The sequence below is a fragment of the Cyprinodon tularosa genome, unplaced genomic scaffold (assembly GCF_016077235.1).
Source record: "Cyprinodon tularosa strain WSP-4 unplaced genomic scaffold, ASM1607723v1 ctg12, whole genome shotgun sequence".
Classification (NCBI taxonomy): Eukaryota; Metazoa; Chordata; class Actinopteri; order Cyprinodontiformes; family Cyprinodontidae; genus Cyprinodon; species Cyprinodon tularosa.
The window spans coordinates 3935102-3962177 of record NW_024038003.1 but is presented as its reverse complement, the minus strand read 5'-3'; the positions used below and the strand labels follow the sequence as shown (position 1 = coordinate 3962177).

At 37.0% G+C, this 27076-nt stretch overlaps 1 protein-coding gene across 1 annotated transcript in view; it reads left to right on the top strand.

The window, feature by feature from the left end:
- Positions 1-27076, top strand: part of map4l (microtubule associated protein 4 like) — a 105229-nt gene that overhangs the window by 39140 nt on the left and 39013 nt on the right. Inside the window, exon 6 of the mRNA XM_038271748.1 lies at positions 8943-10196. Coding sequence (XP_038127676.1) covers positions 8943-10196 — 1254 coding nt within the window. The remainder of the gene's footprint in view (positions 1-8942; positions 10197-27076) is intronic.

The following is a 27076-nucleotide window of genomic DNA, read 5'->3' as shown; positions in this document are numbered from 1 at the left end:
TCTGTTTCAAGATGATTTTTTGTTTCCTAATTCATTGTAGTTCCATGAACTAATTGGACCATTCTAAAAACATAATTTAGTTGTAGCTCTCTGTATGAAGTTCTTATGATTTTCTTTCTTATTAAGTTACGTTTTAATTCAGTACACAGTTTAAGTGTTTAACCCCCCAAAGAACTCTGGCTGGCATTCCCTCCCACGTGAAGAAAATCAGCCCAACACTCTGATGCATCATTCCCCATTAGGCCATCACCGATATGGTGTTTTTCTTTTTTTCCCAATGACTTACAGGTGCAGATTCACGTCACAGAGTGAAATGTGCCACAAATGAAATACTCTGCAAACACATAAATGATGCAAACACCAAAGCACAATTGCATTAAAAATCGGAATTGCCTTCAAAGTAAAAATGATTCAGTCATAGAAAATAAAAGGATAAAAATAAAACAAATCTGCAAATACTGAAAGAACAGCTATTTTTTAACAAAGCTGCAAATCTGCTCCATGTAACCAGAATGCATCAGAGCGCTAGAGTCGACCAGAAATGCAAACCGTTATGAATCAGTCTTTAGCACTCTAATTTTATCTTCTTTAATATGATGCTTTTATATAATATTGTAAAAAATTATGGTTCTTAGGAATGAAACAAAATACAATGAATTTGCTTTCTTCCCCATAAGCCTTGGGGTTCGACTTCCCTTTGAAAAGTGGGAAACTTACATCTTGTGCACTGATTTTGCAACTTTTTTAACTCGCTGTTGTTTTTATTATATGCAGCATTTCTTGTATTGTTTTTTTTTTGTACCATGTACAAGAGGTTTTGCATATAGACTAATAACTTCAGTCCAAATCCAGACTTCTGCTGCTCCTCCACAGTTTTTATAGTCCTATTGACTTCCTACTGCCCTTTTCTCAGCCTCTCGATGTAGGCTTATCGCCATGACTTGGTATATTTGCAGTTGGGAACACATTTTATTTTTTTTAAAAATTGCATTGAAATATTTTCTGAGGATATCCAAATTTTAAAATGTTTTATTATCTTCTATGTCCGGTTTTAATTTCTCTACAACTAAAACTGTGGTCAGTCCTTTAGGGTCCTGTCACACCGTGCCGATTTAGACAGAGTATGCCTGACGTCCCAGAATCTGCTAAAACGCATACAAAAGGCATTCGCTGAACTTTCTATGTATTTTTTCAATTTCAGGCATATACATAGGGTATTCATAATGAGTCCAGAGCATATGTCCAATGACAGCCTAACTTCTGCATAACGCACGGCAGCGTAATGCCCATGCACAAGCATCATTTCATGGGCATTACAAAGCATCAGTTAAAGCTGCTCCCCTCAGGCGCATGGCTGCACCCTTCCTGGAGGCGCCCGGTCTGCATAAAAGGATGTCTTTGATCACGGTATTAACCCAGATGCTATTTACCACCCAACCCCCAAAAAAAGAATGAATAAAAATAAAAACAAAGAAAGAAGGTTTGGAGTCATAGCAGATTCAGCTCATGTTTGCTATGAAGTTTGTTGGTCGTGGCCGTGGGTGTGAACGTAGGGAGGATCCATTACAAACACCTTCATGCTCACCCTATGATGGGGATGCAGTCTGGAGGAGCATAGACAGTTTCCCCATGTGACCCCCTTTATTCCAAAACGCTGCCAATATACCATTATATGGTAGCTGTACATTAGAAACACGTTCATTGGTCGTCAGGAACACGTCAGATATGTTGATATGAATTGGAGATAAGTTCTTGATAAGTTACACACAAGTTAAGCACACATTACCCATAGGTTCTGGATAAGCTAGGCACCACGATTTATGAGTAACTTACACTTGACGTATGTCAACAATCAAATGACTTACCTTTAACTGATGACCCAAGTATGTCATACGCTGGCATAGTTAGGGTAATTATGAGCATGCTCAAAATTACTCGACATACTCGCCGTATGTCCACGCGTGCCAGCGTGCTACAGCGTGATCATAACATATACAAAACGTACCAATAACTTATCCAACATATGCCAGCATTTTTGCCAGATTTTTCATATGTCTGTAAGCTGGTCTAAATGGTCAAGGTGTGACGGGCTTAACAATCTGTTTGTTATCAGATTTGACTTAAAATATCACTAAACATACTTGAAAATCCGCCATCTTTGGATTTTTACTTGTAAAAGCTTTTAACAAAAAAAAAAAAGGAAATAACTTTTCCTGCACCTTAGATTATCCTCTAATTTGTTTTGGTGTACTATAAAAGATATACCAAACAAAATGCACTGAGGTTTGTGGTTAAAGGTTAACAAAAAAGAAAAAGTTGAATATTTTATTTTGATTTAAACCTTTAGGCTGAAGTGAGTCATTTTAGGTTGTTGAAGAATTAAAATCCAAAGCTTATTTATTACATTATGTGATATAAAATGTACCAAAGTGTTAATCTAAACTTGAGTACAAGCTTTGGAGTTTGGGTAGCAAAGAAAAAGTAATCACCATAATTGCATTGGGCATGCTTTCAGCAGCAGAGGGCAGCCTTTTCTTGTTGTTTTCCCTGTCACCGGAGCACTCTCAACCCTATTTATTTTATCGCCGTCTGCCTCATGACTTCACCTTCTGTCTACTTGTACAGGGACAATAAACAAGTCTTTAATGTATTCTTTGTGTGGTGCACCGTGAAGTGGAATAATACTGGCGTTTGCAAGGTACCCTAAATTGCAAATCGGTAATGTCTATCATAATCAGTTGCTTGTTGATGGGATGAACAGCAGAGGAACGATTAATTTTGTTGTTGCCAAGCAACAATAACATGTACCCAAGGGTGCTATGGGAAAAAAGCTGCAATTTTTAGAACTGAGGAGGGAAGAGCATGCAGTGCCAATACTGATTTCATCATCTAGGCCTAATTTTGAATTCCAGACATTCTGTCCTGGATATCTGTTTCATGTTAGAATCAAGGGCTTATTTTAGTTTAACATCCACACATTTGAATCACTTATTGCAGATGCTTTTGTGACACTTATATGTATATAGCAGAAATCTTTAAATGTTTCTTCGTAAAGATAAATGTGAACCACAGTCAGGAGAAAACCTTTCCTAACCCAGAGGTTTTACTGCTGCAATCTCATGGCTGAAAGTGGGTGCTTTAATGGTCTTTTGAAAAAATGAGACAGGCAGCTGTGTTTGTTTGAGTCTAAAATTATCTTCCTATCCTCCATTAAATTTTCAGGAAGAGATTGAAGTGATATAACAACATGCTGCTATTTTAAACTCAGAGCTGAGCTGACTCTGCCCTCACACAGAATACCTGTCGTCATTCTGTGGAGTCAAATCTGTTGGCATCGCTGGAAAAAAGCATGAAAATCATTAAAATAATGGCTTAATTTAAGTAATACCCTACAAAGACATCCTACAAAAAAAAAATCTGAAAATGAATGTCTGATTATTCAATGGGGAATATGCCCAATCTAAAGAAAAATTTATATTTTGCCAGAAGAACAGACCTTATTTTTACCTTTAATATTTCACAAGGTTGGAGCAGAGAGGAACAAGAGAGAAAACTTTTGCTATGTCTTTTAATAATCTCTAGCTCACCCAGAAGCCTTTGCTCTCTCTTCTGCTCTCGTCTCTTTAAGTCACCCATCAGTTTTTTAACAGGATTAAGATCAGTTGTCTGGCAGCCATTAAAAAGCATGATTTTCAGTCTGCTTAAAAATTACAATACTAATTTTGTAATATGTTTTGGATCATCATCCAGCTCGAAAAGCCACTTAAGACCAATCTCCAGTTGATTTAGTTTTTATTCATTAAAATCCTGGTATCTCCAACATGTAATCTTTCTCTCTAATTAAGCTCCAGGGCCTATTACCTAATTTAAGCCCACAGCAGCATACATCATCTACTCTGCATATGACTTTACATGTGGAACTTCAGCAAGGTCCAACTGGACTGGTCATTGGTTTAAAGTTTAGCTTTCATATTTTCTGATGAAAGAAAAGGCTTAATCTGTGTCTAATAGTTGTTATGGAGACTTGGTGACCCCAAGAGGAGACAGCTTGTTGCAGTGGACAATAGTGAGTTTTGGGGATTTTCATGTTTACCCTGTGCTCATCATGTTAAGTGAAAAGATAAAAAGTAGGTTTTCTTTTTAGCCTATCGATCTGACTGTTAAAACATGGCAAAGATTAGGTTAGTAGTTATTTTTTGTAGCAATTTAATGACTAATGAAGCTTAACAGAAAGCTGCTTTACTTGAATGGGATGTTCCCTCATCTTAAAAAGTAACATTTGTTAAATCTGCCTGTCATACCTCAGAGAAACAAAAAGTAATTGATCAAAATAATAATTTGCGAGGAACTTAGATATTTTTTTCCTTACATTTCTGGCGTAAAAGTAGTAAATCAAATTTTTTGGTCTTTACACACAATTCCAAATAAAACCAACTGGATTTGTCATAATCTTTAAAAAAAAAAAATCAGAGAACTGAGGCCAGGCATAAAACTTCAGCTGAACTAGATATTTTTATTGTGTCTGCCTTATATTTTGCAAAAAAACAAAAAAAAAATGTAATGAACAGTTCAACAAAGTATGTATTCTTATATTGTGGGGTTTTTGCTTGTATAACAGACACAACAGGACATGCATTTTCTTTCTTGACATGTGAAAAGTTTCAATTCTCATAAAGTTTTCAATTATTGGCTTCATAATTAATTCCTCATGAGTTATCGCTTTCAATAAATAGATTTGGCCTTTAAATCAATCATGTTACATTTAAAAAACAAAAACGAAGGGAAGGGCGATGGAGGAATGATGACAAATTGGCCTAAGCTGTAGCTTCACATTTCCTGCTGTTTTTTTGTAAGTTCTAGTTCTCTGCAGATATGCCTGTGTCCCTGCAGTGCAACTCTGTACCCACCCTTACAGTAATCCCTTTTTTGCACGATTCCAAGCTCACCTATTTTTATTCACTTATTTATTTAGTTCAGACAGGAAAAAGCATCTATTAAAACCATATTACATTAACTATGGTTGGTAATATCTCAACTGCCTGTTCATAGCTGATGAAGTTCCTCCTCACAAGGAAAAAAATAGCAACTTCATTTAATTTAGAAAACAGGAAAGGGTGTCATATTTAAAAGGAAGAGTGCTGTTCTCTACTTCAGTGATATAATACCCAGTAAAGAGGGCGTGATGGAAACAGGATAATAAAACTTAGGTAGAAAAGTATTTCAAACAAACAGGATAAAAGGTAAATTTAGAAGGTTCTTCATGCTTATGGTTTATATTTGTCCATTCTTTTTTTTTTTTTACTTTACTTTTGTTGTTGTCAATACGAAGTAAGAAATACAAAAATATGCTTAACTATATAAGATCAGTAGAAAAGAATCAACTACTAAATCCCTAAGTCCCTAAAAAAAGGTAGCAACATCTCTTGAATTTACAAATTTAACATCATAATCAAAACTGTTGCTATTTTAATAGGATTTTATGTGAGAGACCAGCTCTAAGTACCAGACAGTGTATTTTTCCAATAGAAAACTGAAGGGTGCTCCATGGTAAACAATCATTTTTAGTCTAACTCTGAGGGCACCTACTGGAATCAGTAAGTAGAGCCTACCTTTTTATGATCTGATTTAACAGAGATTTACACAGATACTGAGTAAACGTAGTTTGATCATTCCTGTGTAAAAGACTACTGTCTGGATGTTCCCCCTTCAGCTGACCAATGACCCAAAACACACAGCTAGAGCTACCATTTTTGTTTCCCTTTCATTTTCTTCATAGATTTGCATTACTTCTTATAGGTCAATCAATAGAATCCTAATTCAGGACAATCAGATTTTGTCTGGATATTGAAGGAATTGGGAAAGAAAAACTTGATATAAGTATTTTCATAGGCCACTGCCTACCAAGATAGAACAGACAAATAGAGCTATGTGTTCTATGCCAACCCAATGCTTTGGTTTGTCAAAGCCTGTATGTGTCCTCGTTTTGTGTCTCTTTGTAACATTCCGTTTGTTTTGGATGTCATTTTATTGTGTCCATGTTTACATTGGTTGATGTTATTCTTCAGACATGCATGCATTCAATTTGCCGCATGCTGCATCCTGTGAGCTATGAGCTTGATTTGTTTGTCTTGTTTAGTTTGTTCATGGTCTTGTTGCTTCCAGTGTGCTTGATTTGTTTTGTTTATATGCCTGCTGAATTCACAGGAGCCTCCCTGTCCCTTGGATGACAACAATGTTGTTTAGAAAAAAAAAGTCTCACAGTGTATCTAGGCAAGATTTTATTATTCAAATGTTTAAAAACAGTCATATAAGCTCTTGATGATCATTCTTCAAAAGAGCTGACTTTAACATTACTTGCTGCCATGTACAATTATTTGAGTTTGTGATGCTCTAACATTGTTTGGTAGGTGAAATATAGAAATAAAAATAAATCCAGCTCATAAGAAAAGCCAGTATTCAATGTCGGCTTTATGAGATGGGATGAGATTCTAGAATTATTAATAATAAAGAAAAAAAAAATGGGGTTTGTAAAGGTTTAACAAATCATAAACTGTGTTTAAAAAAATCCAGTATAGAATATTCCAGTCCAAATTAGAAAAACCCATTAATTGTGGTCTTTATCCTTTTCTCAACCACAGTCATCCTAAAGACTAAGTAAAAGGCTTCCTTTTTCCCTCAAATAAAATATTACATAAAATGTTAAATAAAGAAAAGTTAAATTTACTGTTGAAGTATCCAGTTCATGTTTGATGATTAGGTTTGAACAACAGATTATAAACTGCAGTCCAAATAAAAAAAAAAAAAAGCAGCGAAAAACTGTAAAGCCCCCTGGCAAGTCAGAATTAACATTAACAAAAAATATTAAAGTAAATCTCCTTACCCACAACATATACATTTTACATGCTGGTTACACTTAGAACTGTGTTACACTTGTAGTAGCTCATATTTTGACCAAATCACCAAGAGTCAAAAAAAGTTTCTATGACTGCAAATAGAGTCAAGGAAAAAAAAAAAAAACTAAGTACTATACAGCTGCTTCCATTGAATTTATACAGAAAGGCATCAACTGGGTGCAGCTAATTCAATTCTTTACTAGCAGTTGACTACTTCTGTAAAGGATTTATTTTTTGGAGCCTGCAGGAGTTTAACACAATGACAGGAAAAAGCAATGTTGGCGGTGACTTTAGGGAACGAATGTTGCTAGATATTAACAACTCAAAGTCTTTTTGGTACAGTGAGAAAATGATCTAATGTTTTAAAGAAAGTTGCCAGTCTCCCTATATATGTCTTCTAGCCAACTACCCCCCTAGATCAAACAGTAGACATTTAGGTACCAGTGATTTACATGCAGATCAGACCAAAATAAAATGTTTCGCCATAATTCATAGCAATACAATTCGAGAAAAGCAAGAAAACAATCTGCATACCTAATCCTGAAAATGAAAATCGTTATATTTCTAAAAGACTATGAAAAGCAGAGTATGGCCAAGGTCATTAACTTAGTGCTTGGTAGATGAATATGTTTGGTTCCTGAACTTCCTGAGAAATATCACTGTCTCCCAAAAAATGGTAATTTAACTACATTCATGCTCAAATAAGTAGAACAATATACTCAGTCTTATTTCAACATTACATCTAATAGCTTAAACCATGTAGACCTTATCGTATATCTTCCATGAACTGATCTGAAAGCGACGGCTCTAATCATATTTAGAAGTGGTCACGGCCCCAACTAGATAATTTCCTTTTGTTAATATGTTTTGAACATTAGAGCTGTGAATTATCTATAAATATAGATTCTCTAATGTCTAAGAATGTTCACCAACATCTAAATAAAGTATTTGGAATATTTATGACACAATTTATTTTGTGGGGAAGAGAAACTTTGGGGTTGTTCTAAGATCAATCTTACAAATGATAGGGTTTCATGTTTAGATTTCTTTCCCAACTTTTTTAAATTTCCATCCATCCATCCATCCATCCATCCATCCATCCATCCATCCATCCATCCATCCATCCATCCATCCATCCATCCATCCATCCATCCATCCATCCATCCAACCAAACAACCAATCAACAAACTTTTTTCTCTCTGGTCAGGTTTTTTGCATGTCCCAGGTTTAAAGTTTCACCTTTTATGGCAATATAAGGTATAGTGGGGGATGTTCTTTTTCTGTGTGGATCATCAAAATAAGTGGTCCTCCCAGTTGTCAATCATTCTGGTGATATGTTTACGTAAGGCCATCCTACTCTACGTGCTCATCCTCCTTTTCACTTACAGGTGGTGAGTCTGACATAGTCTGACAAAATTGCAAATCTTCTTTTGGAAAGTAAGGTTGTATGATTGATGCAAAGAGAAACTTTTAAACAGAGCGTGCACAACGAGAAAAGGGCTTGTGCATGCCCTTGCATGCGTTTAATAGCTTTTCCATCTCAGAAGTGGGTACAGGGTTGTGCATGTGTCTTTTTTTTTAAGTGGAGAGGGGGCGTCTTTTCAAAAATTAGCGAAAATCCTCCACTATACCTTCAACTATAAATTTCAGTTTTGTATACATTGGATCAAAGATAGAAACTAGAAACTTTTAAGTTTGTCTTCTGAAACGCCCGGGAACTCTAGGCTAATTAGTCTTGTGGGATGTTGTATCCAATGTTTTGTATACTTAGTAAGGGACTGACATTGGTTATTGAACTAATGTTTAAGTTCCTTAAAAAACAAACAGGCAAGAATGAACTATGTGCTTAGAGCTGTCCGCTTGCAGTCAATCACGCAAGATATTTGAACTTATATGAACTTTACGGTTTATTTAGTTACCAAGTTAATTTTAAGATATGAAAAATATATATAATTTAAAGTAGCCACAATTTGATGGCTTTTTAGCCTATATTTTTGTGACACAGTATATGATTGGTTCCTCCTCTTATAAAACCCTCCCCCTCGGCAGCTCCCGTCCTCTCTCCCAGTGGCTCAGTGGATGACAGCAGTCCCACATCCTCCAACTCTGAACCCCTCAGCCCAGAGAGAATGGGGACAGGGGGAGAGACTGGCAAGCAGCGACGGCGGAAGAAGAAGAGGAAGGGCAGCGATGAGGTCTACGACTTCTTGGAAGAGCAGGAGATTAACACTAACCAATCAAAAGAATGCAGGATGCAAGATGAAGATGGAAGGGTTGCCGAGGAGGACAGAGATGAGGAGAACTGGGAGTGGGATATTAGAGAGAGTGGAGGAGGGGTTAGGGTGAAAGGCAGGAAGACCAAGAGTCGGGCAAGACTTCCAGAGGAATGGGGCGCACCTCTGCAACCTGTCTCTCCCACACCGGCTGCCGTTGCCCCAAAGTTTTTGCTAGACACTGCCCCTGATCAAATACCTACAAGTTTTATTAACTGTTCCCATGCTAGTCTTGTAAAAGATCCATCTCCACGTGCCTATGAACCCATGTGTGACGTAGATTACCCTCTCTCTGGTAAAAATGGGCAAAAGGCAAATGAAGACAAAGTTTTAACCAGTAAACAGGAGATCAACAGTAGTCCTACCACTAACACTACCTCTAAAACCGGGGATGTTGGTGGAAGTCTTGCACTATTGTCAGGGGAAAATCTGAGCCCTGTCTCCCAGACCTTCTCTTTTCTCGATTCAGTCCTCCAGACTCCACCAGGCTCCACCCCTGACTCCCAGACTACTACCCCTATCACCAACACTCCTTCTATTGCCACTGCTTCTCTAACTAAGTCTTTTCCTGCAGAAAGTGCCATCCCTTCTTCTCAACCTTCCTCTGTTTTCAACCCTGCAAAAACCATTTCTGACCCTCCTACTGCTTTTACTCCTTCCACCAACCCGCCACCTCCACCTCCTGCAACAGCTGCATCAACCCTCAATGTCAATGCTGAGCCCTTTGTCCCCTCAGGCATGTTCATGTCCCCCACTGCTACTCCAGCTGTTAGTACAGTGACAGCAGCTTTGCCAGGTTCCCCTGCTCCTTTATCCACCACTAGCTCAGTTAGCCCCCTTTGTTCCTCCTTGGCTCACTCTAAAAATGAAACCACCCCCTCCTCATTATCAGACACTTCCCCAAAAAGTGTAGGCATGTCACTGAGTTCACCCAATCCTTCCTCCTCCATCACCCAAGCGGCCCCTCCTTCCTTCCTTATTCACACTGAGCACCAGGAGTCCTCGTCGACACAGCTCCCCCTTCTGGAAGGTTGGTGAACTACAGGAAAAATAAGAATGACCTTTGGGACTGATTTTAACAGAAGTTTTTATAAGCTAGGATAGTTAAAAGTAGCATTGTTTGTCTCTTTGTATGCATGGCTACATATGTGGATTGAGCCCCAGGCCTGTTTGGTGGCTGATCCTTTCCTTTTTGAATGTGTAACAGCAAGGGCCCGACAAACTGATCTTTTTCTTTTAGTTCTCAATAAATTCTTAATTGAATGAAAGTATTCAATAAACCTTTATAATGTGACCATCGGCCAGATATTTGAGTCGTGACAAGACTCCCCCTTACTGCTGGCATAAATACGGGATCCAAATGTGTATATAGACTTATTTTACCAGTCGGGCCCTTAATAACCAACCCTTAAGGCTAAAAGCTTAAACTGTTTCATCTGATGTTCCTCAGCCTGCTTCTGTGTATCAGTTACCATGATCACAACAAGTGTGTAACCTGACCTGCTGCTTCAGATAGCTCGTCTGCTTGTTCCTGTCTACTGTTTCATGAGAATTATCATCTGCCTGTCTAACCCTCTGATTTGTCCCTTTTGTCTGTAGACCCATACACCTAACCTAAGTTCATGCATGGCAAAGTCAATTTGCTGTTGCGTTTTTTCAGTGTTATGGCAACTTTGGTCTCAAACTACTGTGCAGTTACAAATTAGTGGTAGATCATTAACGTGCCTTAAGTGCTTTGCAAAAGTATTCATATCCCATAAAGATTTACTATTTTCCTCATTATCTCACATTGCAACAATGCCGTTGTATGTATTTGAGTTGGATTTTGTGTGATAGACCTTTTCAAATGTATGTAATAACCACAATTAAAATTATACATAGCTTTTAAAATTTTTATCATTAAAAATATGAAAATGTGAATTTTATATTCAGTTCAATCTAAACTAAATATGCTATGTAAAATCAACTGGAAACTATTTTTTGTTGAAAAGCTCAAGCACCAATGAACAAGTTCCTTTAGCACCAACTCTTAACTTAAGAACCATTTTCTTCAGAAGTCTAATGCAAGGCTTAAACACCTGTGTTCACAAATACTCTCCCTCTAATACAAAGAATAATTGGCACAAACCATTATAGACGTACAGATCTGGTAGAAGAAACCCTGAAGGACTGGCAGCTACTACTGCAGCAACAGGTGGTTAAGCAAAGTATGGCACCTTGGTAAACCAAGCAAATGTTACAATGGTTTATCAAATAAAATCCTGATAAAAAAAGAGTAATTATATTTTTGCAAAATGCAAAATGCTCAACTGCGCTTGCAATTATTATTGCATTATTATTTGAGATACATCTAGAGTGTAAGTTGTAAAAATCACTACTTGCACAATTGATTTTAAGTCAGATTTCTGAAACTATGTTCCTGATTTTATGTTAAATGGCAACCCATTATAAAAAAGTTACATATCCCAATGGGCACAGAAAGTTTTACTTCCTAGAGCATTTAGATTGGAGTCATACATTCCTTTTTTTTTTTACCTTGCTGTGTTTGCAGTCACTTCAGCCATTTTCTTGATGAACCAAACATTGTAATCTTATCACACAGGATTTTACAAGAATCTGTGAAATCATCAGTTAAGGTTTTCTGCATTTGTTATTGCTATAGAATGGTACAGCTCTTAAAACGTGACCATCCACGTGCATCCAGTGCTCAAAGACTGATGAAGAAGAAAAGAAGAAGAAAAAACTCTAATCTAGTGCTTCCATCATATAGTGATTCACTTTGCACAAGTATAGAAGTATTTTACAGAAACACTATGTTTTTTTAAAGCATAGCTATTAGACATTTTATACAAAATAAACTTAACCAAACCTTTTCTATTTAAATGCACCTTAAACTCTAATTATCAGCTTATTTAATGTCATGTTAGCAGGCAATTGCTTAAGGTGTGGTAGTACCAATTCTCTTGAATAACTATTAGTAAAGCTTTAAATATAAAACACATTATATATTAGATAATCCTATACTTGACTAATATTACGTGGTAGAGGCCTAACACTAGGTTAATCTAGTTAGAATTTACTACTGTGTGACTGTTTAATATAGGGAAGTTAATTGCACAAGGACTAAATGTATTTTTTTCTTTCTATCTACCCCACATCCCTTTCTTTTTTTGTGATGCCTCCAAAATGGGATTTCCATCACCAGGTAAGACATGTTTACTTCCTACAAATGTAAATGTTTTATTTTAAGACAACAGGGGCCTCTTCATTAATTTTACTGTGCATTTCAGTAAGACGGAGCGCTATCTTATAATTTAATAAATATGTGTCACAGACTTTCTAAGCTCCATACTGTAGGTTCTAACCTTAATTTGAACAAACTATAAACCGGGCCTCTGTTAACAGTGTAGGGTTCATACTTTTATAATTGTTCAATATTTAGAAAAACTGTAATTAAACAGATTTTAGTGAGCTGTGCTGCCATGCTTTACCAATATTTTGTGACATTGATGGTAAAAATAAAAAAAACACTCCTTTATGTTATGTGTAAATATGTAAAACATAAAAACCTAACTGAGCTCTATCAGGTTCTTAAATTATTTAAATGTAACCTGGAGCATGAGAGCACACAGCAGACGCTGCTCTGTCATTGTATATTGGGAAAAAACTAAGAAAACATGAAATATCCAGATTTGGCAGTATGCTTGCACTTTTACCCCATTTAGATGGTCAATTAAGCTCCAACTTCATTGCTGGTGTCTCAAACATTTGATTTGCTATTTATACATTATGTCCTTTCCTCATGAAACCATCTATTTGGTGAATTGCTTGATTTCTAACTGCAGCAAAACACCCAGATAACATGAGGCAGCTCCAGAGTTAGGAAAATCTTTTGAGGTTTGCAAACATCCTCCTTTTGTTTTATTACATCACAGTTTGTGTCTTCAAAATGATGGTCGCAGGTCCCGAGTCACTTTGGACATTGTCATTTATTTTTTGTTGATTTAGGGCAATTAGCTTTTTCCTCTTTTTTAGCCATTGCCAGTACAGGCCTTGTTTCACTGTCTTCCCTGTCCTGCCACCATCTTCACAAGGTTTTTTTGATCGGGTCAAGGGTTGATTCCCACATTAAACACTAAAACATTTTAATTTCTAAACAAAATAATTTTTTCCACTGCCAGCAGCTTCAAAAGTATGTGATCATCTGGGCTTTTCATTGCAGTTTGAAGAATAGTAATCCTCATAGAAGTAAACAATCCACTTTAGAGAAAGTAATTAGGACAAAAGTGTCATGATTGGTTTAAAGCTAAACCCACATGCAGAACACTAACGGAGGCTGAGTAAAAGTTTAACAGAGTTTATTGAAAAAGGTTTTCACACAAAGACATGAACTGGTTCAGGCACTGGTCCGGGTTGGGTTCACTGATGTCTGCAGAGACGGACAGTTTGATTAGCCAGGCAGTCAGATGATTAATTGAGTCTTTAGATAATTCAGAGTCTACCTTGAAGAAGTCCAGGCTTTACTTGTGAGAGAGGGAACCGTTGGGTCCAGAGACTGTTGGTTCAGCAGAGTGCACAAGCAGCAGCAGCGTCTAGCTTCTGACTTTGAATGGCAGACCTTGATCAGAGTTTCCAGCTATTCTCTGAGAGAAGCAGGAGAAATCCAGATTGGAATCTTCAGGTTTGGCTCACCAGGGCTGGCAGGCAGGTTAAGCTAATCCAGAGCTTCAGACTTGAGACACGTTTCCTGTGAGCAAAGACAGAGGCAGATTAGAATCAGGTTTCCCTCTTGAGATAACAAAGATTCTTTCAGGTAACAGAGGCTCAGGTTCACTAACCAAACTAGGTCAACACTGCGGCGTTGAAGGAAGGTCTGGCAGCTGCTTATGTAGGGAAGGTCTCCTGATGAGCAGACCAGCTCCAGGTGTGCTGGAGGGCTTCAGCCCAGGCGACCCACGGCGCACTCTGCTGGAGAAAGGTGGTACATCCCCAGATCCCAACAAAAAAAAAAGTTATAAAAAAGAAAACCTTTAAAAAATTAAAATAAAAAACTTAATTGACTGACGGTAAGAAAAGGTTTGTGTGTCTTCTGTGCGATAAAGTAGATATATGGTTTCAATTGTATATTGTTTTTTTGTTTTGTTTTTTGTTGGAATTTGTTTTTTACACTCAAGGATGGATGGATGGATGGATGGATGGATGGATGGATGGATGGATGGATGGATGGATGGATGGAAAATAAAAATGAGATCATGAAACATGAGACCTTATCCAATATTTTCTGGTGCAGAAAGATATGTGTTTAGTTTCCCTTACAGGCCTGTGCATTCTCATTATTGCTTTACAATGAAATGTCTTTTAACTGGAGACATTAGCTTTCTTAGTTCAGTCTTTTGAGACTTGAACCAACCTAAGGATCACCAGAGAGGTTAATAAGAGCAAAATGAAAAATAAGGGCTTAACAAAAATGTTCTGTATTCTTTCTATTGGCAGTCCAGTGAGAAATCAGTAAAAAAAGGTTAGAATATTCTACTTTTATAGTATCCATCTATTGTTTTATTTATAAACCTGGGTTTCTCTCCATTTTCTCTCAAATACATTATTGAGGAATTCATCTGTTTTAAACCTTTGATAAAAAAAACAGCTCACTGCACAAGTACTTTTTCCTCATGCAAGTGTTGCTTTTAAGAAGAGGAAACAATAGACCTCTCCTCTGAGTAGTCTCTATTCATCTCTATATTGCTTACATCTGTGTGTTTGTGAGATGTGGAAGGGTAGCCTTATTTTTCAAGACATTCTGTCCTGTGAGGAAGCCAGCAAGATTGAGTTTCAGTGAAAACCATAGGAGGGAACTCAACAGGGGACCCATATGTTTAGAGGTTGGCTGTGAAAAGTAGCAGACAGATAATCATGATGCAGCCTGTACAGTATAGGCTGTAAAGAACAGAAGGAGTTTGTTGTTAGCCCTCAGCTCTGCTCGTTGGCTCCATCAGGTGTCGGCTGGTGCAACTGCAGCTGTGTCTGTTTGCTCATGTAGATAAATGGCTCTCAAAGCAAATCAAAACATGTAGGTTCTTCATGCACAGTAAGTCTCCATGACGTTTTGCCTATTTATTTGTTTATTTATACCTATGTGTATGTTGTGACATGAGCTGATTTTCTTATTCAGTTCAACTCAAAAATCTTTATAGCTGTATGAAGAAAGCATCTTCTATAGTGGTCTTGCGCCAGATATGGAGAGGCCTTTAACCCAAAACACTTGTTGTTTAACTGTCTTCTGATAAAGCTCCTCATGTCCATTATGTTCTTCATTTTATGAAGAATTATACTTTAGAAATATCTCTCCAGAGGTTCTGGAGGATTTCTTAAATCAGAGCCAACCTTCTTTATTAGCTTGTTGAGCTTCTTTAAGTCATTTGATCTGATGCTGTTACCTTACCACATGATGGTAGCAAAGATCACGCTCTCCACAACAGATTTATGCAGAATCTTAATGCTCTATGTCTAGATTTAATGAACAATTTAGAATTGATTGCCAGGTTGAATGTCAAACAGAATTTTTCAGTAGGTATGCCATCGTCGGAAAGATATTATCTTAGCAGATTCTTCAGGATAATATTGTACAAAAACAATAAACAGGCATTTGGGGATAATTGTTCGCTGATTTTAATTGATCCCTTGACATTTTGCCAAACATAGATACAATAAAAAAGCCGCGTTGCTCATATTGGTGATTACCTGAGATACTTTCACAATTTAAATGCAGATCATGAGATATTAGGGGGAATTACTGTAAGTGCTACTTTATGCCATTTTTTTCAATAGGATATGGAAATACAGTTTAAGTATAGTTCGACTACATACCATGTAAAACATAAATTGCGTTACTTTAGTATGGTTACATTATATCTGACATAATACATACTGTCATTTATTGCTTCTACTAAGGAGGGTTTTTGGAGACAAAATATCTGAAATGCTAAGCTGATGCTGTCAAGTTTGCTTTGTTTTGATATGACTTGTGGAGGATATCAGCACGTTTAATATTACTATTATTACAAAACCTATAGAAAATTGTCTCTTACTTAAAAAGGGATAAAGGCAGGTTGCAAAACATAAGCAGGAAGCTGTAGCGGCTAATATCTCACTATTACCCTCTCTCATTATGAACATCATTTTAAAGTGTAAAATAGCCATAGAAAAGCCATTATGTGCAAAGCCAATGCCATAGTTCTGAAAGCTACCCACATGAAATGAGCCCACATGATTTTAAGAAATTTGCAAGGACAAAAGCACCTAAAGAGATGTGTGGCAAGGCTTGTGATGGGTGTAAAATTATAGAAAGAACACCAAAAACCATAAATTAGGAATAAGGTTTTAAAGAATAGAACAAAGCCTTGGTTTTTAGCAAATACTTGGGGTCAAATAATTATCTTGTAGATATTATTATATGCACCAAAAACATAATTTATAACAGAGCTAGTTGAAGTTTAAATAGCTGATCTCTGGATGTATCGTTATATTGTATTATCTAGAGGAAATATGGGTCTACTAAGGTTGGCAATCATGAAAAAGACTCCATAAGGTAGAATCTCAGGGGTTGCAACAGCCCCTGCAATGAAGAGCATTAGGTCTTATACACAACCACATTCTTGTTTGAAAGGCACCACAAGAAGAGCATTTTTATAACATTTAAAGCATATAACAGTAAAGAAAGAATTCATTATGAGCCGTAGCACCTTCCCAGCTCTGCAATTTGTAGACTATACAAGACATTTATGAAATTAGATTGACATTCATTGTTATTACACATGCCACATGTACTCTACAAGGCAAAGAAAAATGCAGATTAGCTCCAACGAGAGGTTCATAAGCATTTACAAGATCCATCCATCCATCCATCCATCCATCCATCCATCCATCCATCCATCCATCCATCCATCCATCCATCCATCCATCCATCCATCCATCCATCCATCCATCCATCTACTTAATCCCAATTGGGGTTGTGAGGGGTGCTGGTGCCTTTCTCCAGCTGTCTACGGCGAGAGGCGGGGTACACTCTGGACAGGTCATCAGTCCATCGCAGGGCAACACAGTGACAAACAGGACAAACAACCATTTACACAAACAGTAACACCTAAGGTAAATTTAGAGAAGCCAATTACCTGATGTTTTTCATTCAGTCATGTTTTTGGACTGTGTGAGGAAGCCGGAGTACCCAGAGAGAACCCATGTAGTAGATATATTCAGACTATGAATAACAGCTTTTAATGGCTGTAGTAAACAACATTTAAAAATGTTCAGTGGAGGAATTAACATATCAACTACAGTAATGGATAACCTTCGTAGGGATGACCGTATTAAATGCTGAGCTCAAGTCAATGAATAAAAATCTGGCATATGTGGAGTGCCATTATCCTTCTGGGTAATGGCACTCTGTTCCATTGTGCGGAAACAGAGTGCAGCTGCATGGAGACTGCATCTTCGGTGCTCCTATTCTCACAACAGGCAGGCTTTAAGATATTTTAGAACCAGCTACTGAAAGCATTTTTTGTGACTGTAGTACTGGGTAGGAATTGATGGTAGTCTTTTTGGCATTAATACTCAAAAAAATACACTACAACCTAAGGTACTGTAAAGCAATGTATCTACTCTAGTGTCTGATAAGGCAACAGCTGTGTTAGTCATACTCCTGGATGTAAGCGTTTTGTTTTTTTAATGTTTTTTTTTTTGTATACCATAAAGCTAAAAAAACAAACAAACATGACGTTGGATTTATCTGTTTACCATTGCGTAGTCTGCTTTAAGCAATTAGTCTTGGTTCTTATGGACTCTGAATTTAAATATTGAATGTGGGGCACTATAGATAGCAGATTACTTTCTCCGCAGCGTTAACTGGGCTACAGTAAGATTTTATGGGTGGATTACCCCCCCCCCCCCCCCCCCCCCCCATCCTTTTGCTTTCCTTTTTCAACCTCTGTTTCTTTTTCTGTTTGTGCCTCCAACATTCCCTCTGATGCTGTTCAATCAGATGTTCTAATCCAGTTCAGTTTTAAGCTTCATTTGTGTTTCTTTAAAATGAGGCTACTATACCATGACCCCCATCCTGTCTTGCGTATCTCCATTGTGGACCATTGCGTCTTTTTTTGCCCCTTCCTTTTCACACGCAGTGTCGTCTTTCTCTCATCTCTCCACGTCTTTGCCCTTTTTGTCTCCTCCATCCACCTGACATCTTCCCCTCTCTTGCTCAGACTCCCTGTGGCGCCGCAGCACTGTAATAATCAATGCATCCACAATTTGGGTTTAGATGTCATGGGGTGGGGGGTTTGTTTGGTTGTTGGTAGACTAGGAGGGCGTTGTCAGGGAGACGTGGGAGGCGGTTACCATGGAAACAAGAAGACTCTGCAAGTGATGGTTGGGGAGGGGGGGGTCGAGAAAGGGTGGACTGGGTGTGACAGGCAGTGAGCTCGAAGACTAAAAATAGATGCACACTGACAAGATCCTCCCCCTCATACCACCACCACCACCTCCAGCTTTGCTCACTCCTTCGCTCTGCCCAGCGCTATATGCAACCAGCTGTAGCGTCTCTTCTTCCTGTTTTTATCTTTCCCCAGTTGGTGCTATGCAATGTGTGACCTTCAAAACAGGACATTTTCTATTTCCACTGCATAAACACATCCACTGCAGAGTAACTGGTCTCATGTGAGGCTATTTATAACTCTTCTAATTAATAAACATACGCCTCTTTTTTTTAAGTATTTTCTGAGATGTATTTTGTTTCTTAAAGTTTTAGAGAGAAAAAATTGGCTTTTTTTTTTTTACATAAGTTTTTAAAAACAATTTATTTTGTTCTGTTGGTGAGGTTCATGGTAGGTAGAGTATTTATGTGCAAAAAGCATAGAAAATATAAACTTGTGAGTGCTTCCAATAGAGGAATCAATGAGAGCATGTTCATCACATTTGGAGACATAATTTAAAAATGAGCTCTTACAGAGGCGCTATTCCTAAAAACAAATAGAACCAGTGAACGAGACATCATTAAGAAAAGAGTGTCATTATACTGGTGCATTAGCTGGCCCTAATTAACCTGAGCAAAGAAGTCCTCGCAAAAACGGCTAACATGCATGACTACCACAGCTCTATGTAGAGGCTATAAATGAGCTAATCTAATGTGTCTGCTGTGCTCACAGCTCTGTGATGTTCTGTTTAATGTGGCCGCATTGTTAGAGCTACTCAATTTAACATTAACAGACATTTATAACCAAAATGATACCCTTTAAGATATAGCTAGCATGGTGTCATATTAGATGTAGCATGCTAACAAATGTCACAACACATTAGCATTTTAAATAAGGTCAAGGTCAAAGTCGTATCTGCGCTAATTGATTCAAGGACTTTCGGGAAAATATTTAATAGAATAATCAACACATAAAACCATTTCTTCCAGGAACTGAAAAAAATGTGTATTGATATTTTTCAGAGCCTTTAATGTCAACCTTGTGGTCACGTTTAAAGGAAAGTTATAGGATCATCGGGCCTTTGATCCTGTATTTTGCTTTATCCTTAAGTATCTTACTTTGAAATGAAGTAACAACCCTTAGTTACTCTTTGTAGAAAGACTGAGTTTGGCTGCATCTTATTGAGATGTTTTAAGGTTACTATATTTATACCCGTAGGTAGCCTTGTTTTGCAGGGGTTTAGGGCACATACATAATCATGTACTCTGTAGAAAAACATACCCAGATCCGTTTGCATCAGGACATGCTGCAGAAATTCTAACAGGACACCATAGAGGGTCCATCTTGAACTTAAAACAGCCAACCTTTAAAGATAAAAATAACAAATATGAGTTTATCTGTAAAATAAAAACAACAGATTTAGCTTTTACGAAACTTTATCCACCACTTTAGGCTTCAGAGGCTACTAATTTAAAAACAAATAACACCAGATGGCTTCTTGTTTGTAAATAATTTAGCTGTACGGTCTCTATACTGCATACTGTATACTGTATTATTTATTTTTTTTGTTAGTAGAAAATTAAACAAGACCTCACTTTGACTTTTGGGAAATTAGAAATTAGTTCTGGATAGTTTTAAACTAGTTTAAACCATTTTACACCACACAGTGTGCACTTGGAGCAAATAAAAGCTTGAGGTTTACGATTAAAATATTATGGGATACCAATAAGACCTACATTTCTGATTGTACAATTAATCTAACAAACAAGATTCTTTGAAAGATATATTCTAATTTACCAAATATGACTGTATTACTGCTAGCTTTTGTAAAATGTTTGTTAAACAACAGTTATAGGACAAATCCAGAAGACTTATGCGTTCAAAAAGAACTATATTTTTATTGAGGGAATTTAAACATAAATTACAATAATTATACAATTACTATTTAATTCTAACAAAATAGAATAGATTAGAAGTTCTCTTTCACTCGCTCCTTACATTATTTCTGTTTGTTACTCCTGGTATTTTCCTGCATTGATTCACCATGTTCATTTTAGAAATTAAATGATAAATTAATTAATAGAACCATTGTGTTTTTTTCTGTAGCACCTGGTGTGTTTTGCTTACTGTTTATACTTTTAGGCAATGGTTCTAATTATAGATTTAGAATATATTTTCCCTAGAATCCTAAAACAAATCCTCCTGGAGAAATCTTCACATTGCAAACCCTTTGCAATGTGAAGGCTGGATATTACAAGGGTAAGAGATTAATAGGTGTGCAAAAACAAGAAAAATATTCATTTAGCAATCAGAAATTATGTTTATCTCTTCCTATTATTTTCCTAAGCAAAACACAAATTCACCGTGGGTTAAATTCTAAATTTTTTACCTTTTTTGTTAGTATTTTGCATGTTAAAAGTTTAAAAAGGTATATTTATGTGGTACATAAAGTTAGGACTTCACTTCCTAACTTGCAGAGATGCATATCTGACATGGACTTTGCACTAATAGAAATTACTTATGAAATAATCTATAGCTGAAAGGAAACAGTTGCATAAGCTGATCAGGAAGGCCATTATGCCATTTTTGGGATTGGATGCCCTCTGGACTCAGTGCAAGAACCATAACTAAAATAACATCTCTGTTAGATAATGTCAACCACCCCCTGCATGAAGCTGTTGCTGAACTGGAGAGCTCCTTCAGTGACAGACCGCTGCACCCTAAATGCACCAGGGAGCGTTATCACAGATCCTTCCTCCCAGCAGCTGTAAGACTTTATAACCATCCCAACAACCTCAATAAGTCATGCAGATTTTTGCACAGTTTCTATCTTAGTCACTTAAATAACATGTTGCCATCATTTTGCACATCTCTGCTGTTGCTGCTATTTTTATATATCCTCTACTGTAAAAATGTTCACAGCTGTACAATTGATTCTTTATTCTTCAGATGGCTGCATAGTATTTATCCTTGTTAAAAAACTGTACACTGTTTATTTTTTTAACACTTATTCTGTTATTTATATATACTTTTTAATGTCCACATTTGTCCGACCACTTTTGCTGTAATGCTTTTACTGATGTAACACCACAATTTCCAAATTGTAGGACAATAAAGGAATTTTCTATTCTATTCTATTCAACTGGCCCAAAAGAGAATTAGAGGCGTAATGATTGAAAAATACAGTGTTAAACTTATGTGCTATTGAAGTATTGCTGTTTGTTCCCACATATCATGTTTACAGGTTGAAATATAGTGACAGTCTTACTTACTGAGCCTATATAATGCTTGTATAATGGTCTGGCTATAAAGCTGATGACAGACAACTTTGCAATATGGAAATATTTCTTTTAGCATGTTTTTTTCCAAAAGCAGTTGGATATTAATATGAATATTTTCAGTTCAAATGTGTGCACATTTCTTTCTCTTTATAAGCAGCTGCAGTGACACATAGGGCCTTTACTTCATGCACAACTTTCCATTAATGTGGTGGAATTTAAACGTGTCAACCGTGTGCCCTAATTAACACCCAACCCACCCTGATCTCTTCGAAACAAATCAGATCTATCCTTGTCTCAATTACACTTCCCTTTAATTCCTGATGAGTCTGACCTACTGAAGGTTAAAAAAAAAGAGGGGAACATACATACAGTAGAAGTGGTTGCTCTGAGGAGTTCTGTGCCAAAATTGCAGGGCCATGTGTCTTCAATTGTAAGTCAGTGCAAAAGTGAGTGAAGTTTTAAGTAATCAAATAAGATTTTTTTTAAAGAAAGAAGAAACCATTCACAATGTGTGTTTCATGAGAAAAAAGCTTTCAATCAGTGGGAGTGTACATTAAAGGTCACTGCCGGAGCTATCAGTCAGTTCAACAGTCATCCTACTGACATTCTGCAGATTTTACAAACACAAAATCAAATTTGATTTCTATGGCATCAAAAGATATTCTATATTTTACTGATGTGAAATGATAAAGGTAGTCAGTCCTTCTGATTCCTAACCATTTTTTTCCCCTCTCTTAATAAACATATATCAGCTGTCGAACCCCTGTAATATGCTCACTAGTCTCCTCTGAGCTTTACGCAGCAGATTTCCTGCCAAATATCCATCCTTTCTTGTATTATAAAGTGGAGCAACAATCTAATGTCTTCCTCTTCCTGTCTGTGGCTCATGGTCCCTCTGTGATTACAGTCAGCAAATTGTTTATGGATGATTATGTAATGAGAGCCATTCATCGTAAATCAGGCTTGACGAGCTGCTGGTCCTGGTATTTCTGTTCAGTTCCCTTCGTGTTTGGGGGACACAGTGGGAATGGTGCGCGACACCAGAGAGCGATCCTTAGAGTCGTTCAGAGAGCTTTTTCTCTTGCTGAAGATAAGCTTTTCAAGGAGATGTGTTTATCTAAAGCAAGCCTTCCTACTGCTGATTCTGACTACTTCTCAGCATACTCTGTTATATTATCTTCTACTTATTGTACAAATCCACTGGTTCTGTGTCTCATCTCTCTCTTTTATCTTTTTGCCTCAGAGAAAGAATAAATTTCGCTCTTAACTTTTTTACTTTTACTTCATGTTATAAACAAAATCTTCTATTTTTCTATTATTTGACTTATTGGAAGAACACAAGGTAGCATACTTATGTAAAGTAGAAAGTAAGTAAGTATGTGAAAAGTGTCGCATGCATTATTTTTCAGTCATTTTGAGCTAAATAATTTGAAGAACCACCTTTTGCAAATGTAAGTAATTTATTTGTCTATATCAGCCCAGGTCAGAGACTTTTCTGTTCTAATAGAGAACTATTGATGAATGACCATTTTTTTGACCATCGGGCAACAGATTCTTCCTGAGATTCAGGTCTAGGTGCTGGCTGAGTCATTCTTCCACATGGAAGCTAAACATCCTCTAAGCATTTTTGGTTTTTATATGGCTGCTCTCAATTTACTTACTATATATCAATTTCCTCATCAACTCTGAGAATATGAAGTTTGTTACATGCTTGCAAAACCAGAGACATTTTTTCTTCTTCTCAAGCTGGCAAGAATGAGAAAAGAGCTTTTTTTATGCTTTGCAAAAACCAAAACTACTAATTTTACAGAAAGTCCTATCCACTGTAGCTTACATCACACTCACAAAAGAATAACGTACATAATAGCAACACATTGTGAGGAGGCCATCTTAGACAGTATGCATCTGAACGGGCCTTTCAGACAGGAAGTGATTTGTGCTGCGCTTGCTGCATGGTTCAGCGCCGCAGCGTACTGAAGAGGCGGCTCTGGTTATACGAAACCCTCAGATCCAGGGAGCAAGTTGGGAAGTTCAGACTTGTTAAAGTTTTGTTTCCACAGCGACCGTTTCCAGGTCTATTTTAAGTGTGGAGTAGTTTTAGATTTTGTTGGGGATAATCGAACCAGTGATCTCAATGATCAATACAAATCACATACACAATTTTAGCTTCTCTACAGTATTTTGCTTTCAGGTTTTCCCCCGATTAAAAGGTTTCTATTGAGCATGGCTGAACTTTGACCATATCTTGCACAGGCTCCTTTGTGCTGCGTTTGGGGGACGCAGGACTTCTGTGCCCTTGCTTGGTGCACGCAGTTAAAAATAATGGGTAGCAGGGTGCAGCGATGCGCACGCTGCTCCTGTCTGACAATCCCATAAGAATGTAGTGAAATAGACATTTTGAGAAACACTTTGTTATTCCTGGCCAAACAGTACCCTGATCCCAAGTCTGATACACCCTTTTTCCTGAATAATGTGTTCCTGTTTGTACACTAATTTTGTCTAACACCCAGATTCCACATCCCCCTGACTGCCAGACTGCCTCGGCACATCTGTGAAAAGCAACAGCAACTGTATCTGCCCACGTCTGTGCACAATGACATTTGATGGGGCTATGGAGAACGTGGAACTGTTCTCATTAATTAACATAACCTATTTGATCCATTGGGCGGACTTGAGGGTATGTGAGCAGGGCAGATGAATAACTGAGGATATGGAATTTAGGGCTAACATTCCCTCGAGGATTTTTCAGAACAGATGGGTTGATGCTAAAAATGAAGTATGGTCATTTGGACTTAATTTACTAATTAATAAACTAGGTGAGAATGTGATTATTAAGTAAATTCTATTTAGGGGTGCCAGAGTAAAGATGTCCCATTCCAAATGCATAACACACTGTGGTATTGATTTGAAGAAAAAAGAGAAAGCCATGAATCTTTTTTCACTCCACAATTGATGTATTCCAGGGTTGTAAGTAATTGGGGAGGGCACAGTTAAAGCTGCCACTGGACTTTGATGATTTGTGGAGTTTCAACCCTTTGGCTGGCAGTAAACCTTGCCAGCATTTTATTAAAATCGATGACTGAAATAATTCTACAGTATGCCAGCTACATTTTTAACTTCCTCTAAGTATAAGAAATGACTGTTCATTATCTTATCATAGTCCTTAATATGTCATTTTAAATAGAAATCAGTCAAGGTCATTCTCATATCCCAAAATGTTCAGCCGAGGTTTCCTTGTGTTCTTTCCATGAGGGCGCTTTTTGGTTTCAATTAAAGCAAAGCTAAATGTTGGACTCCACACGGTTTCACTTTAAAGGCACTTTATATTAACAAAATAAATGCTCTTCATGTTACATAAACTTGACAGTTTGGAAAATCTCAGTAGAATTTAATCAATGTCCCAATTATTATTCAATTTCTAGGGCCTTAGTGAACAATAATGTGTAAATATAAAACCCTCATGATAGCAGCCCTAACCACAAACACATATACCGGTACACATCTTGCGTGTGTGTTAAGACCTAAAAGTGTGTTTTGGGAAAAAAAGCAGTTGGACGGAAAATAACTAGATGGAGGAGGAAGCTGCTTGAAGGTCCTGCCTGGATTATAATTCATAAACGGAAACTACTTAGTTATAACAGCAATAACATTATTTAAGTACCGTGCATGAGAATTACATTAAACTTTTTATATTACACATCTACAAACATAAGTCAAATACGCTGATAGCCTTAAAATACAAATGTTTCTTATATCAGTGGATATGAATTCCAAAGAGCCCAGCCACTGCAGACATGGACCAAAATGTATGTTAACATAAAATTACTGATTATCTGTTTTGTTAAGTCAGTCTTAAAATAAAATGCTGGTAGGTTTGTCATATTAATACTGGATTTAAAAATGTCTTAAATCTTACAGTCATAAGCCACTGAAATACCTCAAAAATAATGCAAAGACATTTTTCTTATTAATATGGAACACATGACAACCCATAATGTTAAAAGATTTGTTGGACAGCAGCTTATATAAATATTATTCTGCACAGGGTTTGGTCCAAAATCACGTTTCTATGTTCTAGAAAAGATTCAGACTGATTTCAGAGTTTACAGTTTTCAAGACTATATTGATGAAGCTCTCATAACCCATCCTACTATGGCTTACTCGTCAAAGCTGTCAGAATAACCTGTAAATTTTTAATAGCTCAAATGCAGTAAATTATTATCTATACACACTTTTGTACCTCTATAATGACAACTTCACTGCAGGAGAAAGCACCACACCGAATGGGAAGCTAATAAGTTATGAATACTATGGATTCATCTTTGGTATCTTTCTTTCAACATTTAGCTTAAGCTTTCCAGTCTGCAGAAAATAAAGTATACTCTTCCCCATTTTATTGAACCCCCTCCTGTCCTTACTTCTAGTATTACAATCTTCTTGAATATTTATTCTGCATTTGCCAACTTTGCAATTCCACAATTGATTTTTGTCAGATTTTTCTTTCCCTCTAACCTTAAATGTGAATTTATTTTTCTCAAATTTGCTTAAAATGAAGGCCATGTTTCGTGTTAACACATGGTATTGTTTTGTAGTCCAAAATTCTGTTTTGATGAGTGTATGCAGGGCACAAACCCAGTATGGTTCTGATCAGTGGCAGCTGGCCAATAGAGGGTGTTAGGGTGCCGCCCCACTCACCCAATAACCCTAATTAAGATATAAAAGATAAATATATATTTTGTCATATAACTTAACTTTAAATGGACATTTAAAATATTTTGAAATATATTAATATGTATTTTTTAGATATTAAAGATACATATTTAATGTTTAATGACTAGTAAAGCATCATTCCATTTTTCGTCGGATTGGTGACACACTAGGGCGTAAAAATCTTTGCCCATCAACTCTGGTTAAAAGTTGTACAGGCGCAATAGCTCCTCTGCAATACAAAGGTATACAGTAGGAGAGCTCGAGCTGACAGGAAGTGTATTAGCTCACCACCTCCCGCCACAGTGCAGACGTTTTGTGGGTGATTGACAGGTCAAGTCACGGGTGCTGAAGACGAATTGGAGCGAGAGAGAGACATAGAGACATAGCACAAGAACCGTCCTTTTCCAGGACCTGGTTTAGCTAGGGTTGGCTTGGCTAACTGCATTGAGCGAGGCTAA